The sequence below is a fragment of the Athalia rosae genome, chromosome 7 (genome assembly GCF_917208135.1).
Source record: "Athalia rosae chromosome 7, iyAthRosa1.1, whole genome shotgun sequence".
NCBI lineage: Eukaryota > Metazoa > Arthropoda > Insecta > Hymenoptera > Athaliidae > Athalia > Athalia rosae.
In genome coordinates, this window is record NC_064032.1 from 12,302,204 (window position 1) to 12,323,308 (window position 21,105).

A 21,105-nucleotide genomic window follows, 5' to 3' on the forward strand; every position below is an offset into this window, starting at 1 on the left:
GATTTCTGTTCTCCTGATACAAAATTTTATTTTTGGAGAAAATTTTGATTTCCGGATTTAGAATACCTCCTCGGGTATCCTGTTCTCCTGATACCAAAAAAAAAAAAAAAATTCAGAGAGATGCTATACACAGGATCGAATGCATGCACATGATCAGGCACCTGGTCTCGGAATACCTCCTCAGGATTTCTGTTCTCCTGATACAAAATTTTATTTTTGGAGAAAATTTTCATTTCCGGATTTAGAATACCTCCTCGGGTATCCTGTTCTCCTGATACCAAAAAAAAAAAAAAATTTCCAGAGAGATGCTATACACAGGATCGAATGCATGCACATGATCAGGCACCCGGTCTCGGAATACCTCCTCAGGATTTCTGTTCTCCCGATACAAAATTTTATTTTCGGAGAAAATTTTCATTTCCGGATTTAGAATACCTCCTCGGGTATCCTGTTCTCCTGATACCAAAAAAAAAAAAAAAATTTCGAGAGAGATGCTATACACAGGATCGAATGCATGCACATGATTCGGCACCCGGTCTCGGAATACCTCCTCAGGATTTCTGTTCTCCTGATACAAAATTTTATTTTCGGAGAAAATTTTCATTTCCGGATTTAGAATACCTCCTCGGGTATCCTGTTCTCCTGATACCAAAAAAAAAAAAAAAAATTCAGAGAGATGCTATACACAGGATCGAATGCATGCACAGCTTTAGGCACGAGGTCTTGGAATACCTCCTCGGTTTTTCCTTCTCTTGATACCCAGAAAATTTTTTTACTTCTATTTTCAACTTCTCATTCGGGACTACTTCTGTGGAGCTTAGAATTCTTCTTCTTATATTCTTGTATTACAGGTTTATTGAATCAATAAATACACAGGAGGGCATATAGTTTGTCCTGTAATGATTCAGTTTCTTTTTTCATTAAATTAGGAATAATCATACAGGATTGAATGCATGCACATGATGAGACACACGTGGTCTTGGACCACCTCTTTGACTTTTCTGTTCTCCTGATACAAATTCTCACTTTTTGGCCAACTTTCAATCTTCAGGGCCGGTATTCCAGAACTCTGCATCATCGGTTTCGTCTTTCATCGAAGCATGATTCAATGATGACACAGGCATGCATTCGACGAATCCTGCATACAACTTGATGGTTTTTTGATGATTGTTCACCTTAGGTATGGAGGGTTGTGATCAACAGTAATTCAACAATGGTGTTATTATCATAGTTCAGGTTTATTTATCAATAGACGTTTAAAAATACAAGTTGGAACATCGTAATGCCTTGTCTTATAGCTACATTCATCTTTTCATGCATATCACGCGTGACTTACAATAGATTTCTTACAACATCACAACAATATCCACAATTCTTTTATTTCATTCATTTCCAGAATAATTAATTGATCAATCACAACCAATAAACAACATTTATACAACGTGTAGATGAATATTCATCTCAACTTATACATCATCAATAATTCTGACTAAACCGGAATGTCAATCTTTATCGTTTCAGTAATTTCATGGTTCATGCATACAAAAAAATGCATAACTCAAACACACAAATTTGCTGTACCACATATGACCATAGGCTTTGGGGATGCGTCGAAGGTAGTTTCGTATTTCCGACGAAAAACCAAACCGCTCTGCTGGATTTTTGTTCGTCTTCTGAAAGAAAGAATTGAACGGATGTTAGTATGCATGATTAATGAAAATGAAGTTGCCTCAAAATTGAGTCATCTCAGAGAAAAATATTACGCCCAGCCTAAATCACTCGACAGATTCGTGTTTTTTATGTCAAGAGCATCCTGCCATTGATATGAAAAATTCTTCGCTTCTCAGTCTCAAAAAATGCTAAGCCTGTAGACTTAGATTGTTCTAAAAATTTGGGCCCAAATTTAACAACTTTCGTTACGGGTTTACACAGTTTTTTCTGATGCATTCTGAATCAGGGAATCCAAATTTGCAAGCTCGATTGATCAATAAATAAAATTGATACCTGGTATCTTCTATCGTCATTGCTTCGTTGCTGGCGCTAACGGTCGACTTTGTGTGGGAGCTGATATTTACCGCCTCGATAATCATTTCTATTGTGCGACTATTCCGAATTAATGTATTCTTTCCAAACAAATAAATGAATGTAACCATATTTCCTGATCACAGATATTGATCTTTACGTGCAAATTATGTTCATCGATCTTATACAATAATCAGCTCAATGGGAATTAGAATGGATACCTAATCGAAGACTTATGTACCCTCAGTTCAAGATCTTTACGCGCCAAACTAATCAGATTCTAAAAAAAAATTTCAAATGCAAAATTCGAAATCTTTCTTCAATCCGCGAGGTTCTGATTGCTAGCGCTACCTACGGGTTTTCCGGTAACCTACTTCCCTTGGATTCTTTTCAACCCCTGCTAGCGCCTGTGCGTATGCATTTCAAAATGCTTTTCCGAAATTTGTCTCCAGATTGTCTAAAATCAGGTGCTATCTCCGACTTCTGGCTAACTAATTTTCGCCCTTTTTGTCGTCTAACCACTGTGCACCCTATTTGACCTCTTGGTTTACTTCATCGGATCAGAGACCAACCCTCAGGATGTTTCACCAATTTTGGAATTTCAGATGACTGTCATTTCTACTCCGGATAATTCTTCTCTGAATATCGAGCTGAGTTCAAGACAATCCGAAGAAGTCTTCGATCGTTGCGGAAGAATTATATTCTATAAATCAATATGGTTTGATTAGTTATCAATTCATATCGTTTTGCATAGATGTAGGCTGACTGAATCAGACTTCACGTTTCATCTCTTCAAAATTCTAATCTATTTCCAAACGGTCGCGTAATTGAAATTTCACAATTACATCGACATACGAACGTATATTTATATAATCGATGGATAATTATTGAAGAACAAAATGGACATCAGCAGTCGTATAACTGAATTATTTAATCATCGATAGTTGCACGCAGGTCCTCAGGGCGTCCCTAAATCTCCCGAGAGTTAGAAAAAGAAGAAATTCTCGCCATGCATATACGTCACAATAATCGTCGAATCGATCTTTAATAATTTCATAGCGGCGAGCAGCTCGCACATATAACGTATGTATACAAATTCATGAACGTATATGTACGCGATAACGCTCACCGGTCATTTCAAGTAAATGCGGCGTACAGTATGAAATTCCGAGAGCTTTTTTCCACGAACGTAGAAATTATCCGTCGTCTGGGGGGTTGAAAAATTAAAAATTGTTTGATCACCCGAGCGCGCGTTACACTATATGGATTATTATACACCATATAATAACTATACGAAGTTATACCGTATGATAAAGATGTAATTGCCGGTGAAGAGGACTGTCTCTCTTGGGGCGTCATTAACGCTAGAGACTCGCTGGTTTGATATCATTTTCCATATATACCATACGTTATATTTAAATAAAACGTTATCAACCTCGTGCACGCTGTTCATATCCAAAGATACCTGGAAAGAAAAAAAATTTATACGTCAGACGCGCAAGGATCTGGTCAATTTTCAGCTACGAAGTCCCGCGCGTTGATCGTTAAACTGGCTACACGATTTATCTGATCATCGCGAAACTAAAACGGTATAAAAGGATAAAATACGTCAAGTATGGAAAACTTTGATGTGTGATATACACAATCTCCACATCTCTCGAATATTACGCATACGGACTTGCGTTATATTTATAGTTATTTAGAAATTCGTCCTTGCATAAATTCTTAGGCAATTATTACGACATTATTTTATCTTCTTTATTTGTCTTCGCTCCTCCGTTTTCTGCTTTTTTCTTTCCATTTCTAAGGTTGACGTGACACCGGCCGCGGGTATTATATTACATCTACCTTGATGACTTTAATTAATTATAATTGTCGTTGAATTAACAAATAGATTGTATTAGATCCGATACATCGTAGGCACTTTACCTCAATTGACGTCGATGGCAATTTTCTCGTTTTTCATTTTAGTACTCTTCATTTTCTCCAGAATTAATTTCGATCGAAATTATTTCGTCGAACGTTTCGTCCGTAATTAATACCGTATACATAACGCGTATAATAGAGCGCTGGATATATCGGAAGTGAAAAAATAAGGTTTGATAATAAAAATTATTCCACGTATGATCGTATAATTTATTTTCATTTCAACAAAGGGATAAAGCAAACAACAATTTTACGTCGTATTCACATCTGTGTCCAAATGGTGAAACGAAGATAAGTAAAAAAAAATAAAAAATGCTCGAGATCTTTTCACGGATCGTATCAAGATCTTAGAAATGGAATATTGTATCTTATAAAACTAACAAACCCGCTTGAAAATTAGGCCCTTCTATATTTGGGGAAGAAGAAAAAGAAAAAGAAAAGAAAAGAAAATAATATTCAATATTTCCGAAAGTCGGACTATAAGGCGGAAAACCGAGAGAGAGAGAGAGAAAAAAGAAGCAGAAAATAGCAGGTCCCAAAATTTGCATCACAAATATCGCTGATTCTAGAACCTCGTTTCCAAAAAAAAAAAGGGCCAACACCTACGCGGAGCAACCGCACCTGCGGGGCTATAGAAAATTTTTAAAAGCATACATAATCAGAATTCAGCGTATTATTATTATCATTATTTTCATATTACACGAAAAAAACGTTTGATTATTCGATCTTCAAAATACACATGATTTATTGTAACTCTTTCAGAACCTCGGTTGACCAAATATAATGTCCGAGCAATTATCATTGATTTCTTTTTTTTTTGGGAAGCGAAAGAGGGTTTATGAAAGCAAAAAAAAAAAACAGAAATTGAAATCTTTCAACTCGGAGGTTTTTTACTGCGAAAGGCTGTGACTGATCGAGTAATTTTAATTTTCACCACAAAGTGCACTGCAGTTCTCCGCGGTGGTACGATATCGCCCTATTTTTTTTTCCACCCTCGTACACACATGGTACCTATACGTTGACTGATGAAATACGACGCGATCGTGGAGGAAAAGAAAATTGATCGGTTACTCCTCAAGGGCCGATCAAAAATGACCGATTTCCACTTTTCATGCAATCTCATTGTAAGTTTATTTGAAAAAAAAAAAAAATTCTTTCTTCTCACACGCGCACACCGTTATTGCGAACGGTGAATCCATATTTCAATGAGGTAAGGTATAAGCGTGTACGGTGAAACACTTATCAAAATTAACCACGCTTCGCACCGAGCGTTCGTCGTTTTTATCAATTTTTTTTTTTGAATTTCTCCGGGGTTGACAAATTCAAATTAAGATACGTTCAATCCCCGAAATCGAATCGATTGATTTTCGTGCTGCGCAGTAAACGTAGATTTACCTAGTCTCTTCTTTTTTTCGGTTTTGACTTTACCTTTTCCGTTTTTTTTACCTACCTCGGCGTCGACGTAAAACTGGTCTACGTAACGTAATGCACGCGTCTAGTCTGCACGTGTGTATACCCAATGAACAATACGTTAGTAATGTTTGATTTGAGAGTCAGAACCGTGAGATCTGTCCCCCGACTTGTGATACATGCGGTCTACGTAGATGTGTGAATTCACTTGATATTATTATTATTATTATTATTATTATTATTATATATATATAAATACGCACGTACGTATGATAGATGGAACAGGAAGTGAATTAGCTTTCAACAAAATTGAACGCCCGGATATATACGTATATATATATATGGATATGCGATGGATGCGTCTCACGTCAGATTGTAACCGTCGATTATATGAATATTACGTACATATGTATAAAAATATTTTTAGGACAATCAGAGAGAACGAGGTGATACATGAATATAAGGGCGACGAGTCATTGATTCGAAAATGTTCTAGTTTTATTAATTTTTGATAATATCGCAGACACATAGATACGACGTTGTAATTTATTCATCGGAATCGAAGTCGTCAATGATCGCTTTATTCACATAATGTACGTACATAAGTATACACGTGTCCACGTATGTATAGATTGTAGATATAAACGTGCGAACGAAATTAGTAGATTAAAGAATTAATAATTCCTCCCGCATTATATCTGAGGAGGTGGAAACCTACCCTCGCCGTAAATTGTCGACTATAGGTGGGTACGACGCGTACCTATATATATATACAGACAATGACTAATTACCCGCGTGATCGTGTTTTACATCCACTTATTTTATTATTGTGATTATCGTTGTTATTATCATCATTTTGTATCCGCGAGCTTTTGTCGAGACAAATATACAGAAATAACTTTCGGAGATAAAGAAAATATATTCCCGTCAATTTTCTAGTGTCTTTCAGGAATAAATATCATACAATATTCATGTAGATAGCGTAAGGGTGTATATTTGATTCGTGTAAGACGTCCATTGTATTTCTGAACAAACTTTCAACTTTGCTTAGCAAACTAATTCCAGGGTCACAAAGTTCACCCCGTACCGATGAAAACGCCACACCTAAAGTGATCTGTGACATGTTATGACGCAATTTCAAACAATTTCAACGAAACGTTTCAACGCCATTGAAATACCAAACGTTCAGTTACTAACTTCTCACTTTACAAACAACATAACTTTTGCATCGCACACAAGATTGTACAACAAGAAACTACCGATGTGGTTGAAATTTTCTTTGTTGTTTTTTTTTTTTTTTTTTCGTAATTTTTTTTTGCTTTATTCCGTCGTCGCACATCCTTCAGTATAGTGCCGTTTCAGGTAATGCAATATTACAGTGCAAAATAGATCGGCGAAAAGCGATAATATTTTTTCCGCTGTGTGCTATGCACAAGCGCACGCCTTGTTTGCTTTAGATTGACCCCTTAGATTCCGTATTATATCCAACCTTTAAATATTTCATTATCTGCAAAGCTGGAATGTCCTTCGCATATTCTCTGTCTATTTTTTTTTTTTTTTTTATTGTTTTAATTACTTCATCTATAGCGCTCGTTGTTTCACGTTTTACAAACTCGTGTGGAAAATTTAAACAAAAAAAAAAAAAAAAGAAAAACGGAAGAAATTACGGAAGATAAAAAATCAGTCGAAAATAAAATTCACGCGTGGGTGAATTAATTGTATTGGCGAGATCGTTTTTGGTCTATTACATACTTAGAAAGGTATGCGTACAGATACCTATGTGAATTAGGGGCGCCGTATGTGCCAAGTGTCATCGCACCCAAGACCAGCTGCTTTCTTGCGCGTTGATCACGATGTGAATGTGGTGCAGCAGGGCCAAAACTGTCGGGTAAAGTTACAGTATAGTATGTGTACATATGTAGGTATATAGGATACACATATAACCCTCGGTTACTCTCGCACGCGAGGGACGGTCTGTATTTTTGTTAGTTTTTTTTTTTTCCATTTATTTTATCTTTCGAGTAGCTAGCAAATCCCCGATTTTATATACTCGCGGTGTAGCGGTGTTTGGAGGAAAAAAAAACAATCGAAAGCAAAACCAAAAAGAAGAAATGAAAAAAAGTGAATGAATAAAAAAAACATAAAAGTTTCGCGAACCACTGCAGTCGTTGAACCCTTTTTTCCTCACAATGAGAGCTGAAGGCTTTATGTCATGTTATGCGTACAATGCGAAGCCAGAAAAAGAAAAAAATAAAAATTCGCGAAGATGATACGGATAAATATTCGCAAATATACCTGTTCACAGTATATTTTTTCTAGCTTCCTGATTTTCGTTTTCTCTCTAATCGAAAAATCTGCCGAAAATCTCGATGGAAGAATCTATAAGAAAAATGCTTGAGAAAGATTCACGTGTATTTGGTTTATTTTAGTAAATTATTATTCGGATATTTTCTGGATGAAAAATTTTTCAAAATGTAACGCCTACGTAAGACAAAGGTCGTTTTCAAATTTTAGATTCATCGAAATTTGTTTGGAAACAATATTTTTTCCAAACAAAGATCGGAATAATTATTTCGCACTGTATTTCGCACGTTATCCTGTGACAGGCGTTGTTGTGTGAGGTGCGTAGTAATGATATAATTAAAGTAGTATATGTGTATTATTCAGGAAGCGAAAACCTGTAGAACAAATTGTCGAAACGTGATATAAATGCGTTTATATATTACGCCATATAATATTATACGGTTGTTATACACACACACACACACGTATATACAATGTACATAATACGTGTACGTATACACGCGTTTATATACCTGTTGCAGGTGGGTACGAGATGATCGTGTCTCGTTTACCGGCCTCCGAACGGCTCAAATTGCTCCCATCTTCAATCTCGATACATAATTGTAACGGGGTTCAGCTTCCATCTCGGCATCGAAACAAGAAGAATTCAAACAGCGAGAAACCAAAATTAAACAAAAAATCGTTCAAATTTCATCGACTGTCCTTTACGAGCTTGGAGATGGGAGCTGGTATCCTTTACGCCTACCGGAAGAATAAAAAAACTATCCAATTCGTACTCGTTTCAAACGTTTATTCCATTCTCTTATTTCATTCGTTTGAATTCAAACGATTTTTTGCCCTCTCGATTTTTTTCGGAAAATTCAGAAAAAGGGGGTCACAGGGATTGATTGTCATGTACAAGTTTAATTGAAAACTGGCGAATAGACCGTTCGAGATGTTCGTACGGATGAAAAAAAAAAAAATTAGGGAAAAGAAAAGAATCTTGCGGAGTGGTTACGATAATATATAATTCGGATAAGAAATTCGATCGAAACGGCGGGTGACCTTGTTTCACTAATCTTTATCTTACAGTATGTATATTATTATATACCTATGCCTGGGTGGCATCTCACCGGGCGCAGACTCTCCCCGAATATTTCGAGCAGGTGGTTTCTTCTTCTTCTTCTTCTTCCTCCTCCTCTCGAACGTCCACCTCGTGCAATCTCTGTATATAGTTATACACGGTATAGCCAGCTTGCATCGCGTGTCGCCCGACAGTCTCTCCCGCGATTTACGATCAGGATATATCGTATGTAGAGGTATATATGTACGCACATATAGGTATGTACATATATATACGTGTCTTCCGGATCATGGCAGACTTTTCACGACCTGTACCACATACAGCATCCCACATTTCTGACCTCCCTAATACGATTCTCCGCCATTTTTCTTTTCTAATTTTTCTTCTCCTTCGTTTCGGGTGTTTCAATGATCGTACGACGTACGATCTGTCCGCAAATGCGACACTTACGTATTACGGAGAAAGAAAAAAGTGTACATTGATATCTAGGCCAAACCGGTGCATATTCAATCGATAGATGTGCATGGAAATCAAAAAATTACGTTCGATCGATGCACTCGTAATCAGAGAGGTAATAAAAATGTGCAACGCGGAATCGGTGGCACACTTTTCTCTTTAGTTTGTTATACGTATACGTACACACATGTACGTTCCTATCTATTATATAACCTGTTTGCATATACGTCCAATGCATGCGAGGATACAGACATCAAGTGGAAACGAGATATATGTATATATATATATATATAGAAGAACCTGTTGGTCTTTGAATACGGTTTTTATTTAATCAATTTTTTTTTTTTTTTTTTGCAGAGGTTTGCGCTCTCATGTAGCAATAAAAAAGTGAATGAAAAAGAGGAGTGCGCGAAAGATTCGACCTTTTTTTTCCGAGCCTCGATATAACGATCGCTATAAAAAAAAATGAAAAAAAAATAAAAAAATAAAAAAAAAAAATGCGTACGTGGTATGTTTTTTAAAATCAATCGCCCGTTACAGATTCTCTTCTGATTTCCGACGCACGTGTGTACGGTAAACTCTTGGTTGCAATACGGCGCGACACGATGCAAGTCGGATCTCCAACGGTATATATGTGAGAATTTTAACGGTCCCTTCGCAACTCAATTTGGCAAGTTTGAATACCTTATCAAGGGGCAGCGAGCGCATTAATTTGTATCGGAGATGCTGAAAGGCAAATGAAAACGTGCAACGCATGCGACGTTGTAAAAAAAAAGGAACGGAGTGAAACAATTTTCAAAATTTTTACTTTCGGCTTGCGGAAAATGAGGAACCATGGGTTGGGTTTTTTATATTATACGTTGAACGTGTGATATATTTTGGAAAACTTTTCAGAAATTTAGCCCAGCAGCGAATGACGGAATTCAACGTCGCGCTAGTCCGATTTGAGATTTTCAATCAATTCACCGACCGGACGGATCGTCAGCTCGCTGACCTGAAATTCACAGCGATAATAAATTCGATGAAATTTGACGATTCGACAATTAATCTGAATCGATTTCAATTATTACTTGAACGTGCGGTGGTGTGCTGAGAACGTAGACAATTCCATTCGCGATGTCCTCCGGATTCAGTATGGGCTGACTCCTCAGGAAATTTTGATTAAGTCCGCTTTCGTCCGAGTTCGAAGCACTGTCTATCATTTCCGTATTCACCAGTCCTGGGCTGAGGCTCTGAAATAAGAACGATCATTTTCAGTTTTCTCAAGGTCTATTTTTACTCGCGGCAGTTCACGCGAAAGATACATCAATTTCGAATGTCACGCGATTACCGTGATTTTTATTTTCGATTTCGACAGAGCCAACTCCTTCCTGATCACTTCGGTCATAGCGGTCACCGCGTATTTACTGGACGGATACAGGCTGAATATGTTCGTTGCCATTTCTATGGAGTGTCCCACTACGCTGTTGATAAACAAAACCTTTCAAATTCGTAGCCCGACAATGTCAAATATTTCAGATTCGTAGTTCCGCGGTAGATGGATATTTGAAAATCGGTAACAACGGACCTGTTTATATTTATTATATGACCATCCGACTTTCTCTCCTTCATCGAACGGACGGCCTCTCTGGTCGCTATTGCAACGCCGATGACGTTAACGTCCATTATACTCCTGAATCCTTCCGTCGATCCCTCTGTAAAATGAAAAACGAATCCATCGGAATGCGATAAGAAGCAATCGTTCCCTCCTCTTTCCTCCCAAAAATTATGACCTCCGAACTTCGCTCACCGCTGAGAGGTTCGGCTTTTACCACCGCGGCGTTGTTGACGAGGACGTCGACTCCTCCGAGATTTTTTTTCACCCATTCGAATACCTCGAGGATATCCTTCTCCTTGGCGAGATCGCATTTCTTCGCGTACAGTTTACCTTTGGCGCCCTTCAGCTTTTCCGAAATTTTGGCAACTTTTTCGACCCGTCTAGCCACACCGACTACGTGGAGACCTTCTCGGACGAGGGCTTCGGTAGTTGCGGCGCCAATTCCCGAACTGGCCCCCGTAACTATCGCAACTTTACCGGACCAACGTTCCATGATTTGCGCGGTCGTATCGTTACTGAACGAGACTCGTCGCACGCTTGTTGACGCACAGATTATAAACCCACCGGCGAAGGTCGACGTTACACGTTACGCAACGATGTAAACTCTGGATACTCTCATGCGATAATGAGAATAAATATATTTAGCCTTCAATCCAGCTAGACGGGGAAGCGAAAATACTTCAGAATGCGTTACGTTGTCTTCGCGTTGATCGTTGGCGTTGCAATTTTATTTAATTCATGAGTGAAATTGTGCATCGTCACTCCTTCGAGCGTGATTAAAATGACGAATCGTCTGGTGGGAAAAGAAAAAAAAACAAGAAAAAAAAAAAAAAAAAATGCCCGACGTAACGGTCTGCCCAGGCGAATGAGAATTACTATAAAGTCCGTTTCGCGTGAGGATGATGGAACCGATGTAGAAACTTTGACACGAAAACAATGGTTCGATTACCAAATGATTCGAAATTTGAAGCAAATTCACTTTTTTTTTCTATCAAATTTCACACTACATTTGCTGCACGCTGCATCTTTGATCAGTGTGACGGAATTTCAACGGGCAGTGAGAAATGAAATTCGAGATTGGAAAACTATTTTTTTTTTTTGTACCCGTTTTTAGCGCGCGTCGCACCTATGCAAGGATTCACGTACGGTTGAAAGTTACAACGTTTTTGATTTTTTTTTTTTTTTTGTTTTTTTTATTGCATGGAAGGATGGCGCGGCATGACATAAGGATACAGTAGAGGCGCGTGCTCGCACCTGCCCTCGAGCCCCGCGTCTCCGGTTCCCTCATGCCATTTATTACCTTCATTACCTTCATGCTGTAGAGGGTCTTCGGCCCTGTTAGTAATCTCGTCCATCCCCCGCCTGGTTCTTTCTTTTTTTTCTCCCCTCCCCCTCCCCCCCATTCATTTTTAGTTCTTTTTCTTCACAATTATCCTGATCCTTTCACTCCTTGAGAGCGTGGCATTTAAATGAACTTCTTTAAATTTAACCGTAACGATATTAATTTGTCTTCGCAGATGTGAATTACAATCGAACGTTAATTGGAAATTTCTCGATTCTCACCGATGTAGACATAATCTCTAGATACGAAAGTCTCGTCGGGTCCCGGGCGCCATGATACGAAAATTTTTTTGAACCTACAAATTATCGCTTTTAAAATGATAGATTTTTCAATTCTCCTACCATATGTTGGGCTCATTGTGTCCACAGAGTCAGACGTTTGACGCGAAGATGTTCTCCACAATTCGTTCACGGTAAACGTTGCGTAGTTTCTTTTTCCATTTTTTCCAATTTTTTTTTTTTTTACTTTTTTATTTTCATTATTATTATTTGTTATCGCCCGTAAAACGGAGCTCCACCTTTCGATCCGACGACGAAGAGAACAATACCTGTGTGATTAGAATTGTAAACAATTTATTCCAGTAATTTGTGGCATTGTCGTATCCAATTCCTTCTTTCCTCGAGCTGTATAAAAAATTTTCTAGATATTCAGAAAAAAAAAAGAAAGAAATTCCTCTCTGTTCTTTTTTCTTTTACTTTCCGTTCGAGAGGGATAAAAAAAAGAAAGAAAACTCCAGCAGTGCGGTCTGTAAATAAAATTTTTGTCCACGTTTCCCTCATTTTTCAATTCATAATCTTATTTGTTTTGTGTTTTCATTTTTTCCCTTTTTTTTCCACCTTTTCTCATATCCTCGTTCGGTTAGACCCGTGCAGGGTTCAAGTAGGAGGTCAATGTATGTTGTAGCATTATAAAAGGACCGAATCTAATTTATCGAGCGATTTTTTATCTCCTTTCATCCTTCAATTTTATGAAAAAACGTCACGAAGCGAACAGCTCCGACTCAGAAACGTGGGCGACGCGCGATCGTCCGAGCGAGAAATAAATTTTAAAACGCGTTAAACGAATACGTCTCCTTATCAAAATCGGTATACGGAAAAAATCCTTTTTCTTTTTACACATTAATCCATCTTGATTTCTTTCAACGGCGACGCACACCCTTTATTCCCGCGGGATTCGCCCTCCGAAGGGAACAGCAGCTGTATGCTAATAAGCGATTCGTTTATCGCGGTATCAAGAGTTATTGAAAAAAGTAGAAAAATCAAAGATCGAAAAACAAATGGAGTCGATTACTTTGGTGCCACTCTTTTATCTTCACCAAAAAAAAAAAAAAAAAAGCCAAAAAACGAATACCAGATTCCAAATTATTTATGTTGCAAAGTTTGCTGTATCGAAGGTACACTGCGAGGTAATAGACATCAGAAAAATAATTGGAGAAAAGAGAAGAAAAAAAAAAAAAAGGGAAAATTTGTTTTCTTCTATTTCCATAGTTTCTTCCGTACGACGTGTACTATAATTTTCCATCACGCAATATTTAAATTGCGCAATGTCAGGTTTTAAAAAAAAGAAGGTAAATATCTGCATAGATATACCGTAGTAAAGTTGGGGATAGGTGACGGTTTAAAATTTTATAATCCAACTCCAACCACGAATTATATAAAATTACATCTTCGAGGATCATATTATCTAGAAAGATAGGTAAGTATATTTTACGTGAAATGAAGGTAACTGTTACCGGCGAGTTTTTTTTACAAATAAAATTACGCTTATTACCATTTCTACGATCGAAATAACATTCAAAAAATGAAGCCCGACCATACGGACGTACAAATTTGAAAAAGCAAACAGTTCAATATTTTGTGAATAATGACAGGAAAATATTACACGAACATTTACGCGATATCTTCGAAAAACGGATGTTACCATTGAGAAAAAGAAGAAAAAAAAAGGAGGGAAAAGTCCGATTTTCGGAACACGACTGCCGGAGGCGTTTATAATACCCGGGGTTTTGAATAAACGCGGTGTGTGTACAGGTATATGGAATTATTTTTGAGCGAAACGAAAAACGTTTTGTGGATTAATTTGGGAGTGGTTATCATGACAAAAGGTGTGGTAATCGTGGGTCTTCTCAGGTGGTCCGTCTGTCGTGCGTACTATAGTAGAATGGGATAAAGTAGACAGGGGATGAAAAAAGAAAGAAGGAAAGGCGAACGCCATCGATTGTCGAGAGAAATAGTGAAAAGTGGCGTCGGTAGGAGAGTAGCAGTCTGAACGGAGCACGCAGGAAGTGAAAATTAAGATTTTAGGACTAAACTGGCTTTTCAAATCGGGTAATTACCCCGTGTTGCTTTGCACGAACGATGTCAATTACCGTCTATGCATGTCTATTTGGGACGTTCCTCGTAGAAACGTCGGTCTAGCCGCAAACTAGACGGACGCGATCCCCTGTATATTCTATTTGTGTTTTTTTTTCTCCCTTCCTTCTATTTCACCCCCATTTTTAGCGTTAGAAAAATAGATGAAAAAAAAAAAGAAAAAAAAAAAAAAAACTACATCCAGCGATCGAACAAAACGGTTCTATTGTCATGAGAAAAAAAAAAGCCGGCAGTTAACGTAAACGTTCTTACAGAAAATCGACGACATCTGTTGTACCGGTCACGATTTTACGGTTTCGGTTAATCCATGTAGTTCCAATTTTTCTAGATATAATCCTGAGAAGGCGTGACGTGAAAAAAAAAAAAAAAAAAAAAAAAAATCGAGTTTCACGATTATTTTACACGAGAAAATTGAAAGAAATTTAATTAATAAACGAACGAATAATCGCGAGGGACTTCCTGAATTATTTCCAACGAGTTGGACGTTCCTAAAAATTATGCGATAGAAGTTGAAAGATCTTTGGTTACTCTGCGCATAAACCCTCGGGGTTTCTAATTTTCTGTATGGTAACGTATCTGGCTAACAAGGGTGTCGGCTAGTTCTGCACGACTCGCCATAATAGGTGTATATACCTATACCTGCTGTGTATCGATGTATATAAATTTGTACATGAATTATACATACCTATTATACCGAAACAGCCTATGTACCAGACACCGTGTATTTACGCCTGCAGTTCTTCCAACCATCACACACTCGCGATTTTCTTTTGCCTATTCTTTTGAAAATTCTATTTTATTTATTTCTATTTTTTCGTACGTATATCGGAGGTATCAATGTTAATGAAAATACGAGTAAATTAAAGGGTGACTTCGCTATGCACAAACACGCACCATACATCAGGAATTTTATTTTGTAAATTAAAGCATTTGAGTTGTCACTTTTAATTTTTAAGGGGATCGTTCGTAGTTTCAAACGAGACGGTCTAGAAAAAGTGTCACACACGTATATAGGTATGTACGTATATACACGCGAAATATATGTATTTACTTCGTTCCACTTAAAACCCAGAATAAAATATCGCGTACGTAAATGCTTGGGAAAAAATTATCTGCGCACACATCTGTTCATATATGTATAAAACCAAAAAATTATAAAACGAAAAAGAATTTCACCTCTGGATTCCGATGTACATTATCCCCGAAAATGAGACGAAAATCCGATCTCAAAAGGTTTGTACATATAACCAACGTGAAAATCAGCCAGTTTTAACAAAAGAAAAAAAAACTAGGTCAAAGTCGTTTGCTCAGGTGACAATTTAAGCTAATCAAACGAATTATGATGTACGTATATATTAATTTCGAAAAAAATGTTCGGCGTTGCGAATATTTTCATATTTGATTCGAGGACGGACTCGATGCTCGCGTATGTCGCAAGAGTTAATTATTTTTTTTTCTCCGAATTTTTTCCCCCGTTCGCTGTGACGTGTAGTAATTATATAGCCGGGGGGATAAAAAAAAAATCAAACGATGCTACGAGAACGAAAAATTGATACATACCTATGCACGGAACGGTGGTGACGGTGCCACACACGGTAATCTTCGTTCATTTTCACTCCGTGAAAATGAGAAATGGAAAAAAGGAAGCAAAAAAGATACCGTTTATCAAATTCACAGTTTTCCATGAAGTGATATAAACGTACGCGGACCATATTATTTTGTCATACCGATACAATATGATGCGATTAATCTTCAATATATCTATGGTCCAACTCAACGCGATTCGGTCCCATGGACTATTCTGCCAAAACTGATACATGATCAACTCTATCGTGTGGACAGCGAACTCTTGTTTACTATGCGGACATTGGAAAATTCCGTCGTGGGCCGTTGAATTCTGAAAATACAAAACACTCGTCTCTGCGTTTACGAAAGTACGAATCAATGAGAATCAATAACGATTACTGCAATGATTCTACCGATGATAACGTCATCGAGCGTAAGCCCACAAAAATCAACAACACTGACAATGAGTCAGAAAACTCATTTTTTTTTTTATCCTCGTATTTCGGAAATTCGAGTCTCTCGCGCCTCCAGGGAACGAGTGGTTTGTATCACTCTCTTTTTCGTGGTATACGTCCTTCTGATTTTTCATCCTCGGATACAAAACGGCCGTGAATATATGATAGACAAATTTGAACGTTCGCTGGAATAATAACAAGTATTATAGCCGCGTGGAGTTTTCTTACGGGGGCATATTAAAAACCGCGTAAAGTTTTTATTTCTCCTTTCATTCTCTTTCTCTCTAGTTTTACTCAATGAATAGTTTATTAAGCCTTAGCTTTGACTCATCAGAGTCGGACCATAATCACGGACCGAGACCGGTTGATTGCCTACCTGCTAGGCACAATTACCCCATTAATATTAACCGTCAAAGTTATACCTATACCAGTTCTCATTACTTCGATTCGTAGACCACGTGATATACCTACCACTCATTACAAGTGTTTGTTTTATACGCCGCTACTCTTAACGACCCTTATTCTTTTTTATTGGCCTATAGGATTCGTATAAGTATACCCACTTTAGAGTACATCCGTAAAAATTTCTGCTAAGATTTCCGAGTCAATGACCATCGATTGTATTACCGATTCGAATAAAATTTTCTTCGGAAATGACGAGAAATCAAACCGTATATTTCACTTGAATTAAATTATAATATTTAGTCCGATCGATCAGGATATTTCAGATCCGTAATTAGATACGCTAATTATTTCTGTTGAAAAATTTTTGAGCATAATTTTTGTAAGATAAACCTATTTCATTGCACTTCTTACGTCGATTTTTACCAGCTTTTTATTCCATGCTTCAGTAGTTTAGTAGGGTCTTCGTAATATATTCCCTAGTATTTCCGTTTCCTTTTTCTTCTTCCTCCTTTTCTTCGGTTAATTAATTATACATAAGTGTATCTAGGATATGCATAGATGATACAGATACCTAAGATCATTGGAAAAACAATTTTATTCAATCGATAGTTTTTTTTTTTTTTCTTTATAGCAATATATAATAAACATAATTTTTGGTTCTTCTTGGTTTCACCGCGATATTTATATTCTATGTACTATATCATATATATTTTTATATATAATATATTTATATATAACACATCAATTATCTCGCTGCTTGAATTAACATCACTAATAATACGTGTGTATATAACTATACCTACAATAATATTACCGTGTATTAATATTATGTAATCCCTATAATAGCACAATTATTAAATTACCTCTATTAATATAGCATTCCTATAATCTAGTTGAAAAAGGAAATCATAGTTGTCTATTGACTACGCTAATGTTAATAATATAACGATAACTCATAGTACGAATGAAACTAGAACAAAAGAAATAAAAAATAATAGCAGTGATAATGAATTGTTGCAATCGTAATCACCTCGTTTTATATAGTATCATTATATAGCGGATTTATCATCATTTTTATAAAAAAAAAAAAAAAAAATAAGAAAATGAAATGAAATAAACTGATCGTAGTTGCGTTACGCGTCAGCCCCAGTACGAAACGATCGAGTTGTCATTATTATCGTCAATCATTATAAAAAATATATATGTTTATAAATATAATTATGTAATTGATAATTAATAATATTCACTGCATAATTGTGCATATACGTAATGTAGATATCAATATAAGATATGCGGTATATCGGTTAGTTTTCGACAAATTTACACGTGATGATTTTTTATAATAAAATAATGATAAGTGACAATAATAATAAAATCGATGAAAAAACTTTTTGCTCATAGCTCAGCCATAACCTTATAATAAATTATGCTTATCTTAGATTAATAACTATACATAATATCATATACATCCCATAGTAAACTGTTATATTACAATTTATAAGTTCGTAATTTTGTAATCTATATATAATAACCCTATACATGAATAAAGATCATCTACGATTTTTATCATACATTATCCTATTTTTTATATTCACTAAGGACAAACGATAAAGCTAATAATAGTTATACTACAGTAATAATGATGATAATAATGAATTATGTCAAACGATCTGTGCAGGGCAAAACTGTTGTTGGATGGTTTTTTTTCTTTTTTATTTTTCTTTAAATTCGATTCTTCTGTACTTTTTTCGCTATTCTCAACCGCGCTTCAACTACATACGGTTTGGAACATAAAATCTGTGCAGGGTGAAGAAATGTGAGAGCACCGGATTTCTCACCGGATTTACTATAGATTCGTCAGTTCTTAGAATAATTAATTATCTTTGGTCCTCTAGCCGTTATGATTATCTTTGCCAGACAGTATAATTTAGCGTAACACACATTGAATATAAATATAAATGAATAGCAATAATGATAGCAATAACGTTAATAGTAATGATAATGATGATGACGAAAATTGTAAAAGTTAATCAATAAATATAATCAAAAGGCCACGAGTCAAAAGAAAAAGAAAGAAAAAAGAACATGAATAAAAAAAAGAAAAAGATTTCTATTATAGGTATCGACGCGAGACCCGTACGATTTAAACTTTTATTCTATATATAAATATAATTTTGATTCGTGTATTTTACAAGGTGATATTTTTTTTTAAAGTATTTACATCGGCATATATATTGTGAAAAATTCTTTTTCTTTTCACTCCTTCCCTCATCTCTCTTCGATTTTGATTGATTTTGTCAATCCCGTAAGAATTATATTATACTATTATACCTATGCGGTGATATGTTATGGACGGTATAGCTCATTGCGATTGTACGTTATTACAATTATAAAATACGTATACATAGGTATAAATACAACGTTTTTGTGCATATAAACCGATTCTCTTTCTTTATCCATTTTGATTTTTTTTTTTTCTGATTTTTTCTTAATCGATTCTTTTTATTTCCACGGTAAATGAGAGCTGATCCGATTCATGAATGATTTTCAATTCCATGGATCGATGAACGAAAGAATCACAGCGAACAAAGAGATGACAACAAAAAAAAAAAAAAAAAAGAGAAAGAACAAACGAAAAGAAGAAAATGATTTTCTTCAGCTGTTCATTATTTCGGTGGTGCAGTTATTACTATCATTGATCTGCAGTATGCATCTACTAGCCAAGTTCGGCGATGAATTATCGTCGTTATTCAAGTGACGATGATTGTTGTTATGCGTTGAATTTGATATTTGGATCGAACCTGAAACCGGGATCGAAAGAGATCGGTAATCCAGAGCCGGTGCAGCGGGATGTTGACCCTCGCGATGTCTTCTAAGATCGACTTTTCTCTGGAATGCTTTTTCACATAAACCGCATTGGAAGGGTTTGTAACCTGTATGCTTTCGCATATGCGTTATCAGGTTACTACTTTGGGAAAATGCTTTTCCGCAGACAACGCATTTGTGAGGTTTCTCACCTGAAATCAAAATAAGAGGAATACAGTTGCAAAAATAAAATAAATTCTCAGCCAAAATTTTAACAAAACATGTAAAACCGTATTTTTAAAACTTTGACGACACTAGAGTGATGGAAAATAAATTTTTCGAAATGATTTTCGAACAAAAAAATAACCCTCTCGCGGAATTTGTATTTTTAAACAATAAATTCGGGTCAAGGATTCTTTCTTTCTCTCCTCGAGGAATAAAATGAGAAAAAAAAAAACCAAATCGGGTATGAATTCCGTACTGTACGGGTCAAATTCTACTTGAGTCGAAACTACAGAAAAAAAAAAATATATATATATATATAGTTCTTTCGTATTCTCGGTACAAGAAAAAATTGATTGATTGCCATATCTGGAAATATGTGTATGTGTAACAATAAACGTTGTAATGTATAATTTTGACATTTTGTTGATTTTTTGTGGTACGAGATATCATTACATACGTTCATATGTACTGATAAACATTTGTACATATTTACACGCGTTGCCATATATACCTAACGTTGAGTGTGTACCTCGAGTGTGAGTATAACATGAATACGAAGGATATGTATACCTGGATTACAATATGGATTGAATTTATAGTTGTCTATTAAGTCGTAAATGGCACACGAGTTTTTTTATTTTTTCTCAATTTATTTTCTTTCATTTTTTTGATTCTTTCCTTTTTTTTTTTTTTTTTTTTTATTCAAAGCCGATGCGATTCGGTTTGGTTGTTAATGTTTCCCTTATGTATTGAACGAGGTTATCCTAACGCAGCTGTAATAACTAATTAATCTTACATGGTATATATGTGTAACTGTGTATGTGCGTGATCGAGATACATACGTACGTAAATGTAAAAATTACATACACTGCACCGTACGTATGTACCGGTAATGTAACACGTGAAACGTATTTGACGACTATATGACTTATAAATCTTTGAATTCGTCATCGAGGAACTTTTCGCTCGGAATAACTTGTCAGATATTATATTCATACGTTGCATACATAATCTATATGATACATATGTACTCGTCTATACATATGTATTTCAACTCATACCTCGTATATATATTCACAAAGGGGAGGCGAATCGATACCTCACGAGTCACACGGCTATTAACGATAAATACGTCTGGCTACGCGTGCTTTTTTTTT

The 21,105-nt window shown here is 36.1% G+C and overlaps 2 protein-coding genes and 1 long non-coding RNA gene across 3 annotated transcripts in view; all 3 read right to left on the bottom strand.

The window, feature by feature from the left end:
• Positions 1-1,274: 1,274 nt before the first annotated feature.
• Positions 1,275-5,560, bottom strand: LOC125501657. The gene is made up of 3 exons (XR_007279260.1): positions 5,399-5,560; positions 3,327-3,487; positions 1,275-1,673 (listed from the first exon to the last, which is right to left on the bottom strand). It is a non-coding gene; the product is annotated as an uncharacterized LOC125501657 (long non-coding RNA).
• Positions 5,561-9,484: 3,924 nt separating this feature from the next.
• Positions 9,485-11,322, bottom strand: LOC105688052 (farnesol dehydrogenase-like). Its single transcript, XM_012404080.4, has 5 exons — positions 10,971-11,322; positions 10,749-10,875; positions 10,512-10,644; positions 10,252-10,413; positions 9,485-10,175 (listed from the first exon to the last, which is right to left on the bottom strand). The coding sequence occupies exons 1-5, from the start codon at positions 11,269-11,271 to the stop codon at positions 10,116-10,118; spliced, it is 783 nt and encodes a 260-aa protein (XP_012259503.2). The 5' UTR covers positions 11,272-11,322; the 3' UTR covers positions 9,485-10,115.
• A 6,173-nt stretch (positions 11,323-17,495) lies between these two features.
• Positions 17,496-21,105, bottom strand: part of LOC105687920 (zinc finger protein 43) — a 47,833-nt gene continuing 44,223 nt past the window's right edge. Inside the window, exon 6 of the mRNA XM_048658590.1 lies at positions 17,496-19,935. Coding sequence (XP_048514547.1) covers positions 19,574-19,935 — 362 coding nt within the window. The 3' untranslated portion in view covers positions 17,496-19,573. The remainder of the gene's footprint in view (positions 19,936-21,105) is intronic.